Source organism: Cetorhinus maximus, chromosome 8 (assembly GCF_964194155.1).
Source record: "Cetorhinus maximus chromosome 8, sCetMax3.hap1.1, whole genome shotgun sequence".
In the NCBI taxonomy this organism is placed as follows: Eukaryota; Metazoa; Chordata; class Chondrichthyes; order Lamniformes; family Cetorhinidae; genus Cetorhinus; species Cetorhinus maximus.
This window is the reverse complement of record NC_135886.1, coordinates 83,380,891-83,400,273: the sequence shown is the minus strand read 5'-3', so window position 1 is coordinate 83,400,273 and position 19,383 is coordinate 83,380,891. Positions and strand designations below refer to the sequence as shown.

Below are 19,383 nucleotides of genomic sequence, written 5' to 3'. Positions count from 1 at the left end.
ATGTCATATGTTGCAAATATTGTATAATGGTCGGTAAATGCCTTATCTTCCTTTCCATCCTTACCATGAAACATCATTTCCAGCATCCAGTGTCTTGCTTTTATATATCTCATTATCCCTTCATCTGGCAGTCAATAAATGAACTGAGCTGTGAAAAATCAATTACTTTTTCTCTTGACATCTTTTGGTGAAGAGAATGCTGAACACATACAGTGGTGTTATACAGTACTTGTTTACACATTAACAGTTGAGCTAACAATTTTCATGTGAAAACTGCAGCTGCATTAATAGCATAGTCTACATTTTAATAATTCTCAAAGTAATAGTCATTTGGTAGTACAGAACTTGCGTATTGCTGAAAAAAGAGACATTTTTGTCAAAGCTTTCGCACTCTTCAGGACAATTTGCAAGAATACCAAATGTAAAGGGAACAACTATTTGTACTATATGAAAAGAGGGAGCTGATTGGTTGGCAATTGGACTCTGCAATGCCTTGACCAATCGGTGTCAAGCTGCCTGGTTTAAATTTCTAACAATGCTTGGCTGTTAACTGTCACTCACCATCAGCTGGTGCATTCTCCATGGTAACACCTCTACCAATCAGAGTCCAATTGCCAGCCAATTAGCACTCTCTTCTCATACATTATAAATTGTTGTTCCCTTTACATTTGGCATTCTTGAGAGTTATCCTGATGAGTGCAAGATGAAAAGCTTCAACAAAAAAAGTATTTTTTTCAGCAATACTCAACTTAACTAACACTACGTGAATTTAGCATATTGTGTCAGTATTGCGGAACGGTGTGGGAGAGGAGGTAGATGGGGGCGGGAAGGTCATGCTCTCAATGTGTCTTTTTTTGGTGTTTTGGTTTAGAACACCATTAAGGATGGCAGTTCAACTAACCGATCACTTGAGGATTTGATCTTAAGTCTGAGGAACTCAGAGGCAGACAAGGAGTTTCGTGTGAAAGAATTGGAATACAGCAAGCGTGCTCTGGAACAAGAAAATGAGACACTCCGACAACAGGTTAGAAATAGGCGCGATACCGTCCACATAACTGAGCCACATGTGAAAGAGAACTTGTTAAAGTAATCTGGATTCGAAATACTTGAATTCATTACATGTTGATATCTTCCTAAACCTGCAAACATGCTTGTACCCAATTGTGGTACTGTTCCAACAAAAATATTTCTGCATAAAAGTTTCTAAGATGCTTGGACCATATACATGATGCCTATTTTTGCATTTACTGGGTTCCTGCCAAAAATTCACGGAATCCCTAACACAAGTAGATTACTTAATGTTACAGTTTGTGAATGTGTTATAGTCCTGTTGCTGTGAAGCCACAGAATGCTCCCCCTGCCCCCTCTGCCTGCTTCTGAACAAAAGGTCAAATATAAATCAGGGTCATTTTTGGAATAAATTGATCCTTTTGTTAGACTACTTGGTAGCTATAGTAAAATTGTAAATGTGCTCAATTCTAAAGAACATAAGGCATAGGGAATACAACAGGTTAAAGATTCTATCAAGTTAGAAGAGAAGAATCATTTGGCAAATCTCTATAGTAGAGTTCAATTAAACAGTCAAATAAATGAAGACCATGAACAACAAAATTCATTTTTCATGTTAAAAACAATTAAACTTCAAAGGAATGCTGCCCTATTTCTATAAAATTAGCGAGTGGGCTCTTGCATTTGATGTGATCACCACCAAAAACTGATCAAACTTTCAATATTCAATGATATCTTGGACCCATTGAAAATATGACTTCTTGTGGTTTTTTTCATGAATCCATGGGATGTGGGCTTCGCTGGCTGGGCCAGCATTTATTGCCCATCCCTAGTTGCCCTTGTGAAGGTGGTGGTGAGCTGCTTTCTTGAACCACTGCAGGCCATGTGGTGTAGGTACACCCACAGTGCTGTTAGGAAGGATCCATTTAATGAGCTGTTGCACCAAATACTTGACATATATATCAACTTGAAACACCTTCACAAGAGGCTCTTGGGAATCACTTTTTGTTTAATTATTAGAAATGATGATCTTTGTCAATAACAGAACCATCCATGAGGTGTTAGTTCTGTATCAGGAAGTAGACATTATGGGTTATCTTTTGTCACGACGAATAGTAGGTTATCTTCATCATGACAAAAAAACCAGTCTTGGTGACTATTTTGAAGATTGACTGCAATGTTACTCTCCTATCTCTAATCTAAAGGTTGTAAGCTCCTCTTGTTTGCTGATATTCTGCACTATGGTTGTCACATGCAGAACAGTGTGCCTGGCAACTCCTGATGTTGACTGGAAAACATGTTGAGAGTAGCAGTCCTCAAGGATAAGCTTGTCATTTGTTGGCAGTGATGCACCCAAATCTGTCCATTGTTAGAATATGATAGATTTATTGGTAGCCTCCAGGAAAGCGTCATCACTTGCACAGAAACTTAGCATTGCCCAAAGCCATGCTAATCACAGGAGATGATGCAGTCCATCCTTTCTACCATCAAAAAGATTCTTGTTACCTCAGAGTAACTCCCAAGGCCAAATAGGAGGTGTCAGCCCTTGTTATAGTTGTCTCTGTCCGTACATTTTTTTAAAAAAAAGCAACATTTCATGCTGTAATTACAAAAAACTAATACTGCCTAATATTCTGAACCTGACAATTAATCAATTAAATACTATCCCAGTTTGTAACTTCAAATAAGATTATTTGGCTCAATTAAAAATTAAGGAATTATCACAACAGCCTGTTAATGAACCATAGTGCTTCCAAAATGACAAGATGCATTGTTGTCATTTGTAAATTTTATGTACCTAAGATGCTTTAATACACCTTAATTTTTTTTGTGGAATAACATACTAGCCTAGACTTTCCGGTAAGGATGTGGCTTAATCATAAATTGCAGGAAATAAGTACAAAGCTCCCCAAAAGGGAGTCATTTTAACTTTTACTACCATGTATGAAATGGGCAATAGCAATCAGCCACCTGCTTTACATCCTGATGATCTTCTTTCCTGTTGACATCTGGTGGAGCTGTGCACATGAGCAGGTAGGTGATCCAGTCATAGGACTGGAAAATTGCAGTTCAGCTGAAATTTGAAGGGATGTGGACAGTTAAAGGCAGGTGACAAAAAAGGGGGTCAAAATTTCTTACAACACTTGGACAAACTCAGAATGCATTTCACCCATTGGCAGCCTTTATCAAGGCTGAAGGGGGAGAAAGGTAAGGAATCACTAGCAAAGCTGAAGTGCGAATAAACCTAATGTGAAAAATTGAAATGGAGTCTGCCAGCATAGAATGGAGTCCATAGAATGGTATGAATTAAATCAGCAAGTTGTGGAAATAATTTCCCTTACATGTACATGAACTGAAAACAGATTCCATATACTTCCCTGTGACAATGTTACCACTCTAAACAATTGCTGTAACATGCATAAGGTGTAATGCTAAAGATTACAGCCTGGCTTGTGTTAATTCAAATGTTTAATTCTAAATTACTTGAATATTGTTGAATTGGCAAGGAACAGTCCAGTTAGAAAACTGTCGCTTAACACTGACTATAAAATTTGACTTTTACAGCTGTCCAAGAGCCCATCAAGTAAATCATTCACCTCGATATTTAGTACAGATATCTCAAATAATTACTATGAAATGGTCAACAAGCTGCGTGAAGAAAAAGACAAGGAGATCGATTATTTGAGGGTATGGAAATTCTTTTCTTGTTGTCACTGTTTGCAATACAACATGATCACTATTTTTAAGCCCCAGTTGGAAATCATTGTATGATACAGTGCAGAGGGGGGCCATTTGGCGGTCCAATTAGTCCAACTCCCCTGCTCTTTTGCCATAACTTTCCATTTTTTTCTTTTCAAGAATATGTCCAATTCTGTTTTGAAAGTTACCATTTGAATCTGCCACTACCACGCTTTCAGATAGTGCATTCCCAGTCATGACAACAAAATACATTGACCTTGGTTTTATTTTTCAGTTATAGAATTCACAGGCTAATTAAAATGACTTACTGCTACTGGCCAATTAACTGACAGTTAACACACAAAGTTTGAAGAAAATAAGTTGTCATGGGTATTGAGAGTCCTTTAAAAACAGATGCAGGTAACACTGCAAACAGAAACAAGGAAATGGCAGTCTTGTTGTATAATGACTTTGACCAGGATTCTGTCAGGCCGACGGTAATCTCGCCCACTGGTCAGAGTGCTGGTGGAGATCCCACATCAATTCAGTGGGGAGGCCTGATGGAATCAAGCACCTTTCAGGCACTTAAGTGGCCACCATCAGAGATCTCTGGTGGCGGAAGTCCCAGCTGCCAACCAATCAAAGGCCGGTAGCTCCTCATGCTGCCAGCATCAACAGGAGTGGTGGCTACTGGTGGCAATGCATCCATCAGAGGGCTAGGATCATCGTGGGGTCCCAGATGATTCCAGTGAGTGATACCAGGATGGAGATCATGGGCTGGGGGTTGCAGGAAATGGGGGCTGGAGGCTAGGACGGGGAGCTTTCAGCAGCCAACTGCACACATCCCCGCCCCCACATGTCAGGTCCCTTGACTGCGTAGAGTTCCTGATAACAAGGGACCCCCACCAGGAGACTCAACAGGGTTGCTGGAAAGCCATCATTAAATTGCAGTGGACTTGGGGATAATGGATTTCAATTGGCTCATTGATGAGCCTAATTGACATCCCATTGCCAATGGCCAGGAATTCAGCACCAGCCTCTTCCACTCTCCCATTTAATCAGGGGAGGTTTTACCGCTGCCGGGAGACTGACGCAGGACCTCTCCTAGGATTAAGTGGGCCTGGTTGCCATGCCATGACAGGTTACATTAAGTCCAGCCCTTTGTGCCACTCTTCAGAGTGGGGGAAGGGTAGAACATACCTGAAATTGCAGGGAAACTAATAATGATTCAAAGACTGGAACTCACTGAACTTAACTTAAGCAAGAAAACAGTATTTTTTTTAAAAATGGCACTGAAGTCTGACAAATCACTAGGACCTGATGGTTTCCACCCTCGATTATAAAGGAATTGGTGAAAAAATTGCAGATGCAGTAATCTTCCAAAGTTGTCTGGTTTCAGGTATTGCCCCTTAGATTGGAAATTTGTAAATGTAAAGCCATTATTCAAGAAAAGTGAGAGAGCAAAACCAGGATATTGTAGACCTGTTGGTCTAACATCTGTTGTAGTGAAGTTATTGGAATCTACAATTAAGGATAGAGTGAATGTGCACCGAAAGAAACATGGGCTGAATAGAAAGAGCCAACATGAATTTGTAACGAGTAAGTCATGTCTAATGAACCTACTTGAATTTTTTTGATGGAGCAACTGAACTTGCAAACAGGTGAATGTCTGTATGGACTTAAGAGGTATTCGATAAAATTCCACATAAGGGACTGTTAGCTAAAATTAAAGCATATGGAATTGAAGGCCAATTTTTGACATGGTTGGTTGGGTGGGAGATAACAGAAAGTAGGGATCATGGGCTTAAATTGGAAAGAAGTGACCAATGGTGTCTCACCATATTAAGGTGGATTTAATGCTCCCCGCTGGTGGCTATGAAGGTTGTGGGCGTGAAGGGGCTTCCCTTTCAAGATCACTATTATTAATCCTATACTAAAAAGCCCATGTTTGACTCCTCTGTCCTTGCAAACTACCACACCAAGCACCGAGTTCTGATTACCTATTATCCCTGTCCTAACTGTCACCTGGTCCCAAAATACCTCAAATTAAAATTTCTCATCTTCATATTTAAATTCCTTAATGGCTTCACCCTCCCCTATGTCTATAACCTCCTGCAAACCTATAACCTACATCTACACCACTCTGTCCCCCTCACCCCAACCAACAAACTCTTCATTCTTGAGACTTGGGATTCTTGTGTATCTGCCCCATGTCCGCCCCCCCCCTTATTGTCTGCCTTATTTTCATCCCACTATGGACAACCTGTCTTTAACAACCTAGGCCTGGTCTTTGGAATAAAGTAGCTATGATTTCTTTCTCTCGTTCCACACCCACCTCCTCCTTTCAGACCCACTCCATTGGCTAAGCTTTGGACACCCCTACTAACATTTTCTTCTTTAGTGCAGCACCCATTTTTTTGATTCGACCTCTGTGAAAAGTCTTTGGAACACTTTTCCATGTGAAAGGAGGTTGATGATTATCGTCCAGATCAGTCTGTTCAATGCTTTTATTTTCTTCTAAGGAGAGGGTTTATTGTTCAGGTATGAGCTGTGAATCTGACTTTTTGTTAATGTAACTTATTGTTCCCTTTCAGTCACAAATCAGCAATTTGAAATGTGAAATGTCTTCAGGACAAGACAGTTCCAGCAGCTTGAAAATTAAATTGATGGAATACAATAATAACCTGAGTGAGAAGGATGCCATCATTAAACGAAAGAATGAGGTGAGTAATATCACATGACTTCTCTTGATTTCAATTGCACTGTCTGCTGGATTAAGAATGAATTCAGCAGAGTCCACTGTGGACCAACACATAGTATTGTGGCCCTGGATCAGCATAGCAGTGTTCTAATGAATGCAGTCTGGGGGTGGGTGATTGTGCTCTTTCCCCATATAGGTAGGGACCAAAGTCAGAATTTAGAATCATCAGTTGAACATTGATTGTCTGGAAACGGACAGTCAACAAGGTACTATCAAATATACCTGACTCATGATGCTGGCATCAGTCCAAGCTTCACCAATACGTTGTGTTGCTAACTACTGTCACTAGTACTACAGTGAGGAACAGAAGAAGTGGAACTGCTAGGTTTTAGTGTGGAATGGATTTGAGAACATTCACTCTTCTAACAAAAATGTGGGAGTTCGCCCCATTCTCCCCTATTCTGTTTCTGCTTCACATATGATTCGTAACCATTTCAGTACTGGATTTCCTTGCTAACTTTCAAAGCAGACATATAGTTCTTGCTTTTTAATGGGTTAGAATTTCTGCTGAGTTTCTCTGATTTCCCTCATGACTTTGGTGGAAGATTGGAGAAATCCTGCAAAAATGATGTACACCATTGTTCACACAGTTTCTCTGGGATGTCGCTTGATGCTATGGTTGGAGATCAGGAGAATCCCAGCAGAAGTTCCAGGAGAATATCCATGACCAGATCTTTGGATTTTATTTTTTTTAAATCAAAATTTAATTTGGGCTTTTTCTCTCTCTAATTTTGTAAGTTAGTTTTATCTTCCTTAGGCCTTTTCATACAATGTAGCACCCCTGAGCTGTGTGCAGGTTAATGCATTCCTCTCCCAGCTGGTTGCAAGGAGATATGTAGGGCCAGTATCTGGATGGGAAAGTATTTGATACAACTCGTAAGCCCTCTGCAGTGTGAATATGAGGCTTTACCTAGCATCCATGTACTGATAAGGCAGTGACATCAGCAATGTTGCAGCCTACTCTTACAGGAGTTAAAGGCAGCAGCTGTAATCTTTGGGCTTTGTAATCTTCCAGCCATCATTTAGATTGGTAACCAGAGATTAGCCACGTCTATTGATAAACTGCCAATCAGTAGTATAATCAGGACTTTAATAAATGGACTGTCATTAAAACTATAATTCAAACTGATTATTACAACCTCATTTAAATGGAAAATATTACTCTTTTTTGAGGTCCAGGCCTGATGTTAGTGTAGATTTTGCCAAGATCAAAAAAAAGGCTTGTTACAAAGAGATTTGCAACAGAATTGATAATTGTGAGGCTCTGTGGCATAGGCCTGTGGAGTGGGTCCCCTGTCCTTTTCTTATTCTTTCATGGGATGTGATCGTGTCTGGCTAGGCCAGCATTTATTGCCCCCCTCTAATTGCCCTTGAGGAGGTGGCGGTGAGCTGCCTTCTTGAACTGCTGCAGTCCATGTGGTGTAGATGTACTCACAGTGCTGTTAGGGAGGTAGTTCCTGGGTTTTGACCCAGCGACAGTGAAGGAACGGCGATATATTTCCAAGTCAGGATGGTGAGTGACTTGGGGGGGAGCTTCCAGGTGGTGGTGTTCCCATCTGTCTGCTGCTCTTGTCCTTCTAGATGGTAGAGCTCACAAGTTTGGAAGGTGCTGTCGAAGGAGGCTTGATGAGTTGCTGCAGTGCATCTTGTAGATGGTACACACTGCTGCCACTGTGCGTCGGTGGTGGAAGGAGCGAATATTTAAGATGAAGGATGGGGTACCAATCAAGCGGGCTGCTTTGTCCCATGGTGTCAAGCTTCTTGACTGTTGTTGGAGCTGCACTCAACCAGGCAAATGGAGAGTATTCCAGCACACTCCTGACTTGTGCCTTGTAGGTGGTAGACAGACTTTGGGGAATCAGAAGGTGAGTGACCCTGGTGGAACCCAAACTGAGCATCAGTGAGCGGGTTATTGCTATGTAGGTGCCTGATAGCACTGTCAACGACACCTTCCATCACATTTGCTGATGATTCTGAGTAAAATGATGGGGTGTTAATTAGCAGGGTTGAATTTGTCCTGCTTTTGTGGATAGGACTTGTCTGAACAATTTACCACATTGTCAGATAAATGCCAGTGTTGTAGCGGTACTGGAACAGTTTGGTTGGGGGCGTGACTAGTCTTCAGTAGGAGGAGCACAAGTCTTCAGTCCTACTGCCGGAATGTTGTCAGGCCCATAGATTTTGCAGTATCCAGTGCCTTCAGCCATTTCTTGATATCATGTGGAGTGAATTGAATTGGCTGAAGACTGGCATGTGATTTTTTTCACCGAATTGTTACACTGCAGGAGGAGGCCATTCGGCCCATCGTGTCTGCACCAGCTCTCCGAATGAGCAATTCACTTGGTGCTGTTCTCCCACTTCTCCTTGTAACATGCACATCCTTCCTTTTCAGATAACAGTCTAATTTGTCTTTGAATGCTTCGATTGAACCTGCCTCCACCATACTCTCGGGCGGTGCATTTCAACCTTAACCACTTGCTGCATGAAAAAGTATTTTCTCATATTGCTTTTGCTTCTTTTGCCAATTACTTTAAACCTGTGCCCTCTCATTCTGAATCCTTTCACGAGTGAGAACAGTTTCTCCCTATCCACTCTGTCCAGACCCCTCATGATTTTGAAAACTTCTATCAGATCCCCTCTCAGCCTCCTTATCTCCAAGGAAAACGGCCACACATTTCCCAATCCGTTTTCATATGCTGGGGACCTCAGGAAGAGCCCAAGATGGATCATTCATTTGGCACTTCTGGCTGAAGATGGTTTCCAATGCTTCAGCGTTGCCTTGCCTCATTGGGCTAAAAGAAACTCTGAAGTCAGATCAGCTGTGATCTTATCAAATGTCATCATAGGCTTGAGGGGGCTGAATGGCCTACCCCTGCCCCTAATTTTTGTTTGTATGCCATTTGATGCATAATTTCAGCAGTCAAATAACTTGGCAATCTGTAACATTGGGCAGAATTTTGCCCTCGGATGGCAGGCGGGCCCCACTGGCTCGGCAGCGGGCGGACAGCCGACCCCCACCACCAAAACGGGGCCCGCTGCCATTTTGAGTGGGTGGGCCAATTAAAGCCCACCTGGCGGCCTTCCCGACAGGAAACGCAATGCGGTGGGGGGAGGGAATCCCCATCTGTCAAAGTGTGCTCTTTTGCACATGCGCGTGAAAGAGCGCACTGCTCCCTGAAGCAAAGTCCTGTCTCAGGGAGATTCGTGACAGGTAAGTAAAGTCTAAAAATAGATAAATATTGAAATTATTAACATGTCCCCCTCATATGACAATGTCACACAAGATGGGACATGTTAATAATAAACACATAAAATTTATTAAACGTTTAAAAAAACGGACATGAAACTTCATCCCGCCAGTGGATGAAGTTTCATGAATAATCTGGGGCTCCTGGCCTGCCCGCCAGCCTTAAGCTTTGACGGACAGGTCTTTTATTATCTTAATGAGCCTGTCAATGGCCTCAATTGGCCATTGACAGGTCGGCGGGCGGACAGCTGATTTCGCTGTCCGTCACCTTCCTAAAAATTTAAAGGGACCGGGATGACGTCGGGGATTCCTCCCGACGTCATCCTGCGTCATTTTCCCTTCGGCGAGCGGGCCCCACCCCCAAATCGCCGAGGGGAAAATCCTGCCCATTAGGGGAGTTTGTAATTTAGAAGCAAATGATAACACTAAATCTTACACGCTCCATATTGTGGAAGCTGAATGCAGCAGAAGGGACTGCCAGCCTTTTAGACATCAACTTGAGCTTAGCTACATCTAATACCAGGAAACTGCCTCGGTGCAGTGGGACTATGCTAATTTATGAATGAGCAGTGTCTGAGCACAGATCGAAGGTGTAATTTCAGGCAGTGTGCCAGAGCTAACACTGAATAGCCTAACTTATCACTGCACCTACCAGGCAGATGCAGGAATCCTTTCATAATCAGACTCCAACTTTCAGCCATACTTAGAACGAAAAAGAGTGAAATGGTATTAAAACTGATAAAAGATAAGTAGAAGAAAACATTATACAAACTAGATAAAAAAAGTAGTGTCAGAAATTTTCAAAGTAAGTTAACCAGGATTAAATTAATGTAATTTAAGCAACAGTCCAGCAAGCATTTCAAGAGGAATTTTCATCAGTGGACTATTGAAATAGTGGCCAATCTGCATCACTTCAATTGGCATGACTCTGCTCCAATGCCAAATATAGCCTGCTTTTAAAATGCCAGAATCTCCTTTTTAAAAGCAGCACCAGTAAAACCGTCCCTTGTTTTAATTTGTTCTTGAGATGGCTGCATTCATTACCTATCCAGACATTCCTTGAACTGCTGCAGTCCATGTTCCTCCCACAGTGGAGTTAGGTAGGGAATTCCAGGATATATACCCAGCAACAATGAAGAATGAATGATAAATATCCAAGTTAGTATGATGTGGAGCTTGGAGGTGATAATATTCCCACAACATTGCTACTTTTGTCCTTCTGGTAGAGGTCACAACCAAGTATATGCTATCAAAATAAGCTTGGTTAAGATACTGAAATCACCTGCTGAAGATTGTAAATACTATAGCCACAATGCACTGGGTTAGAGGGGATAGCAGAGATACAGATCAAACCAATTGCTCTGTTATGTCAAGCTTCTTGAGTATTACTGCTAAGCCCGTCTATATGAATGATGTGTTTATTTATCATTTAAGTATTCCATCAGATTTCCAATGAGTCTTGTGTGTAGCAGAGAGAGAGAGGTCAGAAGCTGAACTGCTTATCAGCCACTCATCACGCAGTACCAAGCCTTTGCCTCTCTTGCCGCTGCAGTGTTGATAGAGATGGTCTAGTTATGCTTCCAGTCAATGTTGCACCCAAGATATTGATGACAGTGACATGTGCTGGTCAGGGAAGATGTCTGGACTTGCTCTTGTTGAAAATGATATTTAGCCTGCAAATACCAGGTGCAAATACCTACCATTTTGTCAACCCAATCCTAAATGTTATCCATTTTAAATAAAATCGTGAAATGGTAACACTCTCAATTTGGAAGGGTAACAAATGCCTTTCTTAGAAGGTGCTCCTATAGCAGGTAGTCACTGGCAAGACTCGCAGCAATTTGTACTGAGGAGAACATGCTCTTCTGAACACTGAGACAGCATTATAAGTGTGCTTAAGTATAAATAATCATGATTGAAATCCCAGACTGAATCTGATAACTTTGATCCCTTTTAATCACTTTCTCAGGAAATCTTGAGACTGAAATCTTCACGTGTGGCTGAGAAGAATGTGACACACACAATCATTACGAAGCGGTAATCCATATTATTAACATTGCTTAGAAAATACAGGATTATTTGGAGTATTGGCGGCTTGCTGCTAACCGACTGATTTTACTGTCAGCAATCTATCTCAACTGTATTTCATCAAAAATAACTGAATGTATAAATTGTATTAATTTAGTTCTGTTTGTATCTGACATATGACCTTTGAGAAATTATTTAAAAATTCATTGACACAAATTTTCACAGCAATCAAATTGACACAAAAGGCATCAAATGAAGCAGCCTTGGGATATTTTCTTGACGAGGCTGTATGCTGATGTATAAATAACCCACAGTTATTTGCAACTAATACAACTCCATCAGTGTCTGATAATCCTGACAGAAATAACTGGCTGAACATTCCACAGAGACCTGCCTAGCATCAACAGTACATCACTAGTGGTGTGAATGTTGAGTTATGGTCACATTCCCTAATTGCTATGGTGACCAAATACTTGGGGGCGGGGGGTGTGTTGGTGGAGATTTCAGTGTCTTTTTTTTTTAAAAAGCACAAGCATTTGCAAGCTACTGTATGTGCATCTCATGTGCATCTGCAACCTTTATATTAGAAGACTGTACTTTCTCTGAGGAGGATATCTTACAGATAAGTGCTGGGGAAAGCACACACTACAGATACAACAGAAGAACATGAGGGCCCCCAATGGTTCAAGCTGCTGTTTGGCCTTCACTTTTCCTGAAACCAATACTTATGATCTGAAACCAAAACCTTGAACTATGTATGATGCCTTTAGCTCTTAGAAGAAATTGAGTGGTAGGAAAATGATGTGCTCATGCTAATTACTTTGACATGAATATTACATTGAAAGTGTCTGTTTGTAGGATTTTACTAACTGCTGTATCATTCCTAGAACATCACATGATAAATTTTACAAAATAAAAGCACTTCATTGTGGAACAGTTGACTCGCATCATGTCCCATTCACCCATATCCTCATTGACCTACATTGGCTTCCAGTTCAACAATGCCTCAGTGTTAAAATGCTTATCCTTATTTTCAAATACCTCCATGGCCTCACCCTCTCCCTGTCTCTGTAATGTCCACCAGTCCTAAAAACCTGAGATCTCTGCATCCTGACTTTAATCACCCACCACTAGTGGCTATGCTCTCACCTGCTGAGGCGCTAACTGTGGAATTCCCTCTAAGCCTCTCCACCTTTCTCCTCATCCAAGACACCCCTTTAAATCTACCTCTTTAACAAAGCCTTTGGTCATAAGCATCTTGGGTTGTTTTTCTGCCCATATCTTAACTCAGTCCAAATTTCATCCACCCATAATCTCTCGGTTTGCTGATCTGACACCCGGTCTGGCAACATTTCAATTATAAAATCCTTGTCGTTGTTTTCAAATCCCTCTATAGCCTCTCTCCTTCCTATCTCTGCAACCTCCCACAAGCCTTTGAGATCTCTGCACTATTCCAATTATCGCCTCGTGTGCATCCCTGATTTTAATCACTGCACCACAGGTGGTTATGCTTTCAGCTGCCTTGGCCCAAAACTCTGGAATTCAATCCCTAAACCTCTCTGTCCCTCTCTTTCCTACTGTAAGATGCTCCTTAAAAACTACCTGCTTGACAAAGCTTTTGGTCATCTGTCCCAAGATCATCCTCTGCGGTTTGGTGTCAATAATGTTTTTACTTTAAATCGATATCACTCTTGTTATCCAAGATATCCAGCAAAACCAAGGGGCTTAAGGGCAGTGTAAATGCAAGTTGTTGTTGCTAACTGCAGGGTAGGAAAAAATTAGGTCCCAGTTAAGGGTTTGTATTTTGTTTTGAAGTCATCAGTATACTTCTTCAATCTAATATCCCTTAGATGCAGTGTTTGCCTATATATTTCTTTTAAACAGCATAGCAAAGAAATACATTCATGCAGTGCACTTCTAATGGTGCTACGTGTAAGCTTGGATCAGTGTCACAGATTACTCAAAAAGAATTGGAGGGGCAAACAGTTCAAAGTGTTTTATTGTAGAGCAATAGCACAATTATTCAAATACAACATATAAATCAGAATGAGTAGACATGCAACCTGTAACAGCTAAGGATGGATTACCAAGCCCTGAAAGGGCACATTGACAGAAGAGGTGACATAGTTTGATCTCTAGTTCACGGTAGCAATCCTTTGGTTTCCCCTCATGCTGGCTGGATATGTCAAGCGAAAATTAACATGGATCCACCTTAGGGACTCTTTCCCTTGTCTTTCTTTCAGCTGTCCATTTACATACTTTATTTTTGGGGACTGGCAGATACCCCCATGCCAATCACTTGTTCAATTACATCTTCTCAGTCATGAGATCATTCCTTTGCTTGTATCTTGTCACTTTCATACAGCTTGTTTTACAATGCCTACACTAAGGCTTGTGCCTATAGTTATGTCCTCGACTAGATAACGGCCTGATGAAAAGACCTTATTCATTTACCAGAAACAGGATGCTTGGGAACCAGAGAAGGAGTACTCTCTTCCTCGAAAGGCGGTGGAAGCAGAGTCGTCGGATATTTTTAAGGCAGAGCTAGATAAATTCTTAATTAACAAGGGGGTGAAAGGTTATCGGGGACAGGCAGGAATATGGGGTTGAGGTTATATTCAGATCAGCCATGATTTTATTGAATGGCGGAGCAGGTTCAAGGCGCTGAGAGGCCTACTCCTGCTCCTAATTCATATGTTCGCATTTAATTAATTTCTTAGGATTTAATAAGGCCATTAGACAGTGATTTTTTTCATATGCACACATACATCAATTCACCAGTGCAGGCAGAGCCTGATGTAGGCAGTGAGTGGTGTGAGGCGAACAAATTTCTCCCTATATTTTTTCAGTCACTCACCTCAGTAAATTTGAGGAACAAATAAAGCATGGAAGCGCAAGCAGGCACTGTGTGTCCACAAAAAATGTGAGACAGAAATGGTAGCGGTTTGTTTAGTCATGGGGGATATGGATTTGAGCCTGTACATCATGATGTGCCATTATCTTAACTTGGTTTTGGTCTGAGGTATGTTTGGAGTAGCTCAGAGTTTCTGTGGCTTTTGTATGGTTTAGTGTCGCAAAAGATTTAGCAAATTAGGCTGAGTAGGTGTCTCATCATGTTGCACCTTGTGTATACAATGAGATGATTATGACCCAAAGAGCATTTTGGTAGTTCCATCTTAAATTACTAGATGAAAAATTTGATAGGCCAGGATCTTGCGACCCCCTCCAACCCGGCGGGATATAACGGTCCCGCCGAGCTGAATGGAGATTTAAATGGCTCGCCACATCTGCCGGGGGAGACACACTACAGGGGGGCCATAAAATCCTGGCCCTGATGTAAAGAAAATTGACAGCATATTTCTCATCAACCAATAAAAAATATTTACCCAGAGTAGTAGCTGCCTTAGTTTGCATGAAATAAAAGCTAAAAATATATATTTTAACATTGTTACTTGTATCAAGTGAGATATGATATGCAATCTCAGGCTCTTGCAGAATAACTTTTGGTTTTTTTTCCCTCAATATCCATAGCCTTGACTATCCAATACTGGGCCTTTTGAAAGATTATAAACTTACTTCACCTGGTAGAGAAATACAGACTGTTTTCATTGAAAAGACTGGAAAACTGTAAAAACAGGTACATTAATATTAACATATCTTCAGCTAGCTTGTTCACCCTTTAAAGGATGCAAAAAATGCACTGTCTGGTTCTTAGAAAACTTCTACAAGGAAAATGAGTGAATTGTGGAACTATATAAACTGGTATAAATGCAGATGCCTAATTATTTACACAGTAAGTTAAGGACTGTTCTGCAGAATGACCTTTCATCAAACTTTTTTTTTTGTTTTCACTTTAGGAGTTCTGTTCATGAAACTGAGGATATATTCGTAGAGCCAGTGTTTACTATTTTGAAAGAGAAGTTGCTCAGCATTTTTTTCCCAGTCGATGATGGTCTCTCTTAGCCTGTGATTAAAAGGTTAAAACAATTGAATAATGCTGAATGTGTTTTATGGGTCTCTGTTAGTTTATTTTTACTACTGTTAGAAATGTTGGCGGTTTTGGGGGTAAGGGCATTACTTTTTATCTTGCAATTAAATAAGATTTCATAATGGAGTTAAATAGGAATTTGGTGTATGGTTTAAAGACTATAGTGTAAAACATGTAAACTGTAATATGAAACAGAGTGGTAGAGTATGAATTAGAACAATGTTGTCCAATATGTGAGCCACTAGCCACAAGTAACCATATTTCTGGTTAGTAAATAAAGAGTAATAGACATCGTTATTGAGAATGTGATCTCAACACTCCTATTTGCAAGGCACTCTGATGTCCATCCACCATTTTATTAAAAGGTTAGATTAAAAAGCAGAACATGTGAGTACTTTACTTCCTCAATGGTGCAATATTTGTTAATTACCTGTATTGTTTAAATGTATTGAGGCATTTTTGACTAAAATTTGTGCATGTGGCTAGTCAGAAATTTCTATTGGACAACAATGATTTGGAAGTAGCAATGCACTGGACAGCATTGCCTTTCATTGTGATTATCTCTTTTTCATGGAAATCACTGCAATGATATGTATATTCGCCGAAGAACAGAAGCATTGCCAATGACTGATCAGGCGCATTATAAAAATGGATCATCTTTTGTTCTGAAGGTGTTTTGACTATTCAAAATAGCTGAGAAATTTGTCATTTTTGGAATTCTAATATTATGAGGATTGTTGTTGTGTGACTGAGGTTGTTGACCTTAGAATTAAACTCAAAAGTTATAGACCCAGAAAAAATTTATTCAGAAGATTAAATTCTATTTATATTTAAGAAGACAACTTCTATGCCAGTCAGTTAGGGATTAAACAATGCTCTCTGAAAATTCATGCACCTTAATATTAAAAAATTCAGGATTATTTCAGACTAGCAGATATCATTAATTTGTCAAACCACCATGGTTGTTTAAAATAACCATTATTTATCATGAATGAAACCAATCTATTCAAATTTAAATGATCTGAGAATCAAACTGAACATAAAGTGTAAAATAGACAGTGTCTACCTTTTTATAGATTTATTTTCAGTGCAAAAAGCAACTTTGAAACAAAAGTAGACTGTTACTTCTTTTAATATTGGGGATGAAGTGTGTACAAGTTCCAAGTACAAGATAAGGTTCAGGCTGTATTATCTAAATAATATTAATAATAACACAGGTTCATTAGGAAGTTTTTTTAATTATAGCTCATTATTCCCTTTTGGAACCTAGTGCAGTTTAAGTGAGGAGTATAAAGTTCTGTTCTGAGTCAATATAAATAGATGAATTTCTATGTCACTTGGTAATTCCTCCTATTGTGTTCCTGGATGCTTTTCCAAGCTGCCTGGCCAATCATCAGTTAATGAAAGGTACATTATGAAGCTAAATGTATTTGTGGAATTCTATAAATAAAAATATTAAATAGAAGATTGCCTTTTGATTTAGTTTATTGTTTGTTTTGTGGCAGTGTGTTTTTACAGTTTGAATTTAGGTGTGGGCTCCAATGATTTCACCATTGTTCTACTGAAGTTAATATCAGAAGAAACCAGGTCTGTGAAGCAAGAACAATCTGAAATGATAGGTCTAGTTTGTTAATCTTGGTAAAGAGTTAAAAGCAGATTGTGCAGGGTTGTAGGACTAAGTTTGGAGGCAGCGGAGGAAGGATCTGTAGGGAAGATGAGGTAAGCAAGGGTCTTGGAAACAATGACTTTGTTTAGTTGTGGGATCATGGTCCAAGTGTCAGAGAGTTAGCATATAGCTTTCGTTAGGTGGTAGTTGGTTCACCAAACAAGAACATTACCTTTGATAGCAGATTTAATGACAATGCTGGGGCTGATCTGAGGGAACAAAGTGCTGCAAGTTCCAAAGGAGATAGCTTAAAGTTAATGTCATGCCGTCATTTCTCAATGAAAAGATCTAAAGAGAGAACAAGGCCAGAGGGAGGGGTCTAGATGAAACAAAAATATTGAAGATAGCTGGAAGGGTTTGCTGTGTGGGTTGGGGTGGGGAGGTGGGGAAGAGATTCCTGACAGAGAAGTAGGTGCAGAGCCAACAGAAGAAGAGCTCAGTTAAGAGGATAAAGCTGAGGCCTTTGCTGATCATTCAAAGTCAGAGAAGGGAGGGTCAGAGGGCAAAATGAAACACAGCCAGGAATGAGAAAGGAAAATGAAGAGGAAGAAGAATCAGGAGGGTTGTTAGCATCCAAGAACTGTTGAAGTTTGTGATCCTGGACACCTGAAAGGAAGGACAAGAGTTTTTTGTTAAAGCGCAGGATGAGGTGAAGGATGAAATGGAACTGCAGCCAGCTTTGAGATAGTGTGATGCAGCTGAAGAGAGTGGTCAGGAGTGTGCATGTGGATCTCAGAATGTGGCAAGAGTTCGAGGAATGCTGAATATCCTGGGAATACACAAGAGATCGGATCAAGAGTAGTATGGCCCTTCGAGCTTGCATCAACTGCACTTGCCTGCTCCCCATATCCATTGATTTCCTGAGAGATTTCAGCTTTAAATATGTTCAACAATGAAGCATCCACAAACCTTCTGGGTTAAGTATTGCAAATATACACAACCCTTTGAATGAAGGAATTTTTCCTCATCTCAGTCCCAATGGAACACCTGTTATTGTGGGTAGATCTGAAACATCCGAGGGTGGAATTTCAATTGGAATCCATGTGGAATAAGTCAGAGTTGGACCCAGTTGCTGAGGAAGGAGACATAGCTGTAATGGGTTTTGGTAGATATCTGATCAAACACAAGAAAGAAATTAGAAAACAACAAAGACTAACAAGGTAATAAAGACGAGTGGAAATCCCGTCAGAGAGAAGAGTAGAACTTCAAGGTGGGCATTCCTGGAAGAAAAGTAACAATCAATTAAATGCTAACACAAAAGCAAAAAAATACTTAAAATACTCACCAAGTCTGGCAGCTGTGAAGAGAGAAACAGTTAACGTTTCAGATCGTTGACCTTTAGTTAGAATGCACAGGAGGTCAGTCAATGTTTAGAGTTAGAACCTTTTTTCAGAACTCAAAACTGACAGATAAACAAGGATTTTAATAGAAAGGGGAAGGAGGAATGTAGATACACCCTAGTCATATATAGGAAGTTAAATGACTTGACGTCCATTTAAAAGGAAAGTTGGCACCTCAATGAGGGAAGTAAAGATAGCTTTAAAAACTCAGAATATACAAATAACTGAAATAGTGAGAGCACCACTCAAGGAAAAATTAAAGGGAAATTGATTTAAAAAAAGTCCTGCAAAGGAAGAAAGATGGGTTAACACAAGGGCGTTGACTCATCGCACAGAATTTCAAACTTCCATTAGAAAATAGTTCTGAGTGTGGACAATGTTTTCTTCCCACAAACAGACAGGACCACCCACCTATCTCTTGCTATACAGTAAATGGAGGGTATAGCTAATGTTTAAAGCAATAGTTTTTCAAATTCAGACTGTAACTAATCCCAAGGTCAGTAAACATGCTTTTCTTTTGAATGTTACGTATATTTTGTTTTGGATGAAGATCTGATTAAATGCTCATTATAGGGCTTTGGGAAAATCAGAGGGATGACCACAGAGGAAGTAGTCATTTGAAGATTTTTTAAACGAGGCAAGTGAAGGGGCACACATGCTATAAAC

General features: G+C 40.3%; 1 protein-coding gene across 1 annotated transcript in view; it reads left to right on the top strand.

The window, feature by feature from the left end:
- The window catches only part of pof1b (POF1B actin binding protein), a 96,535-nt gene extending 79,359 nt beyond the window's left edge, over positions 1-17,176 (top strand). Inside the window, exons 11-16 of the mRNA XM_078547216.1 lie at positions 872-1,024; positions 3,574-3,696; positions 6,282-6,410; positions 11,665-11,732; positions 15,255-15,360; positions 15,581-17,176. Coding sequence (XP_078403342.1) covers positions 872-1,024; positions 3,574-3,696; positions 6,282-6,410; positions 11,665-11,732; positions 15,255-15,354 — 573 coding nt within the window. The 3' untranslated portion in view covers positions 15,355-15,360; positions 15,581-17,176. The remainder of the gene's footprint in view (positions 1-871; positions 1,025-3,573; positions 3,697-6,281; positions 6,411-11,664; positions 11,733-15,254; positions 15,361-15,580) is intronic.
- Positions 17,177-19,383: the final 2,207 nt, after the last annotated feature.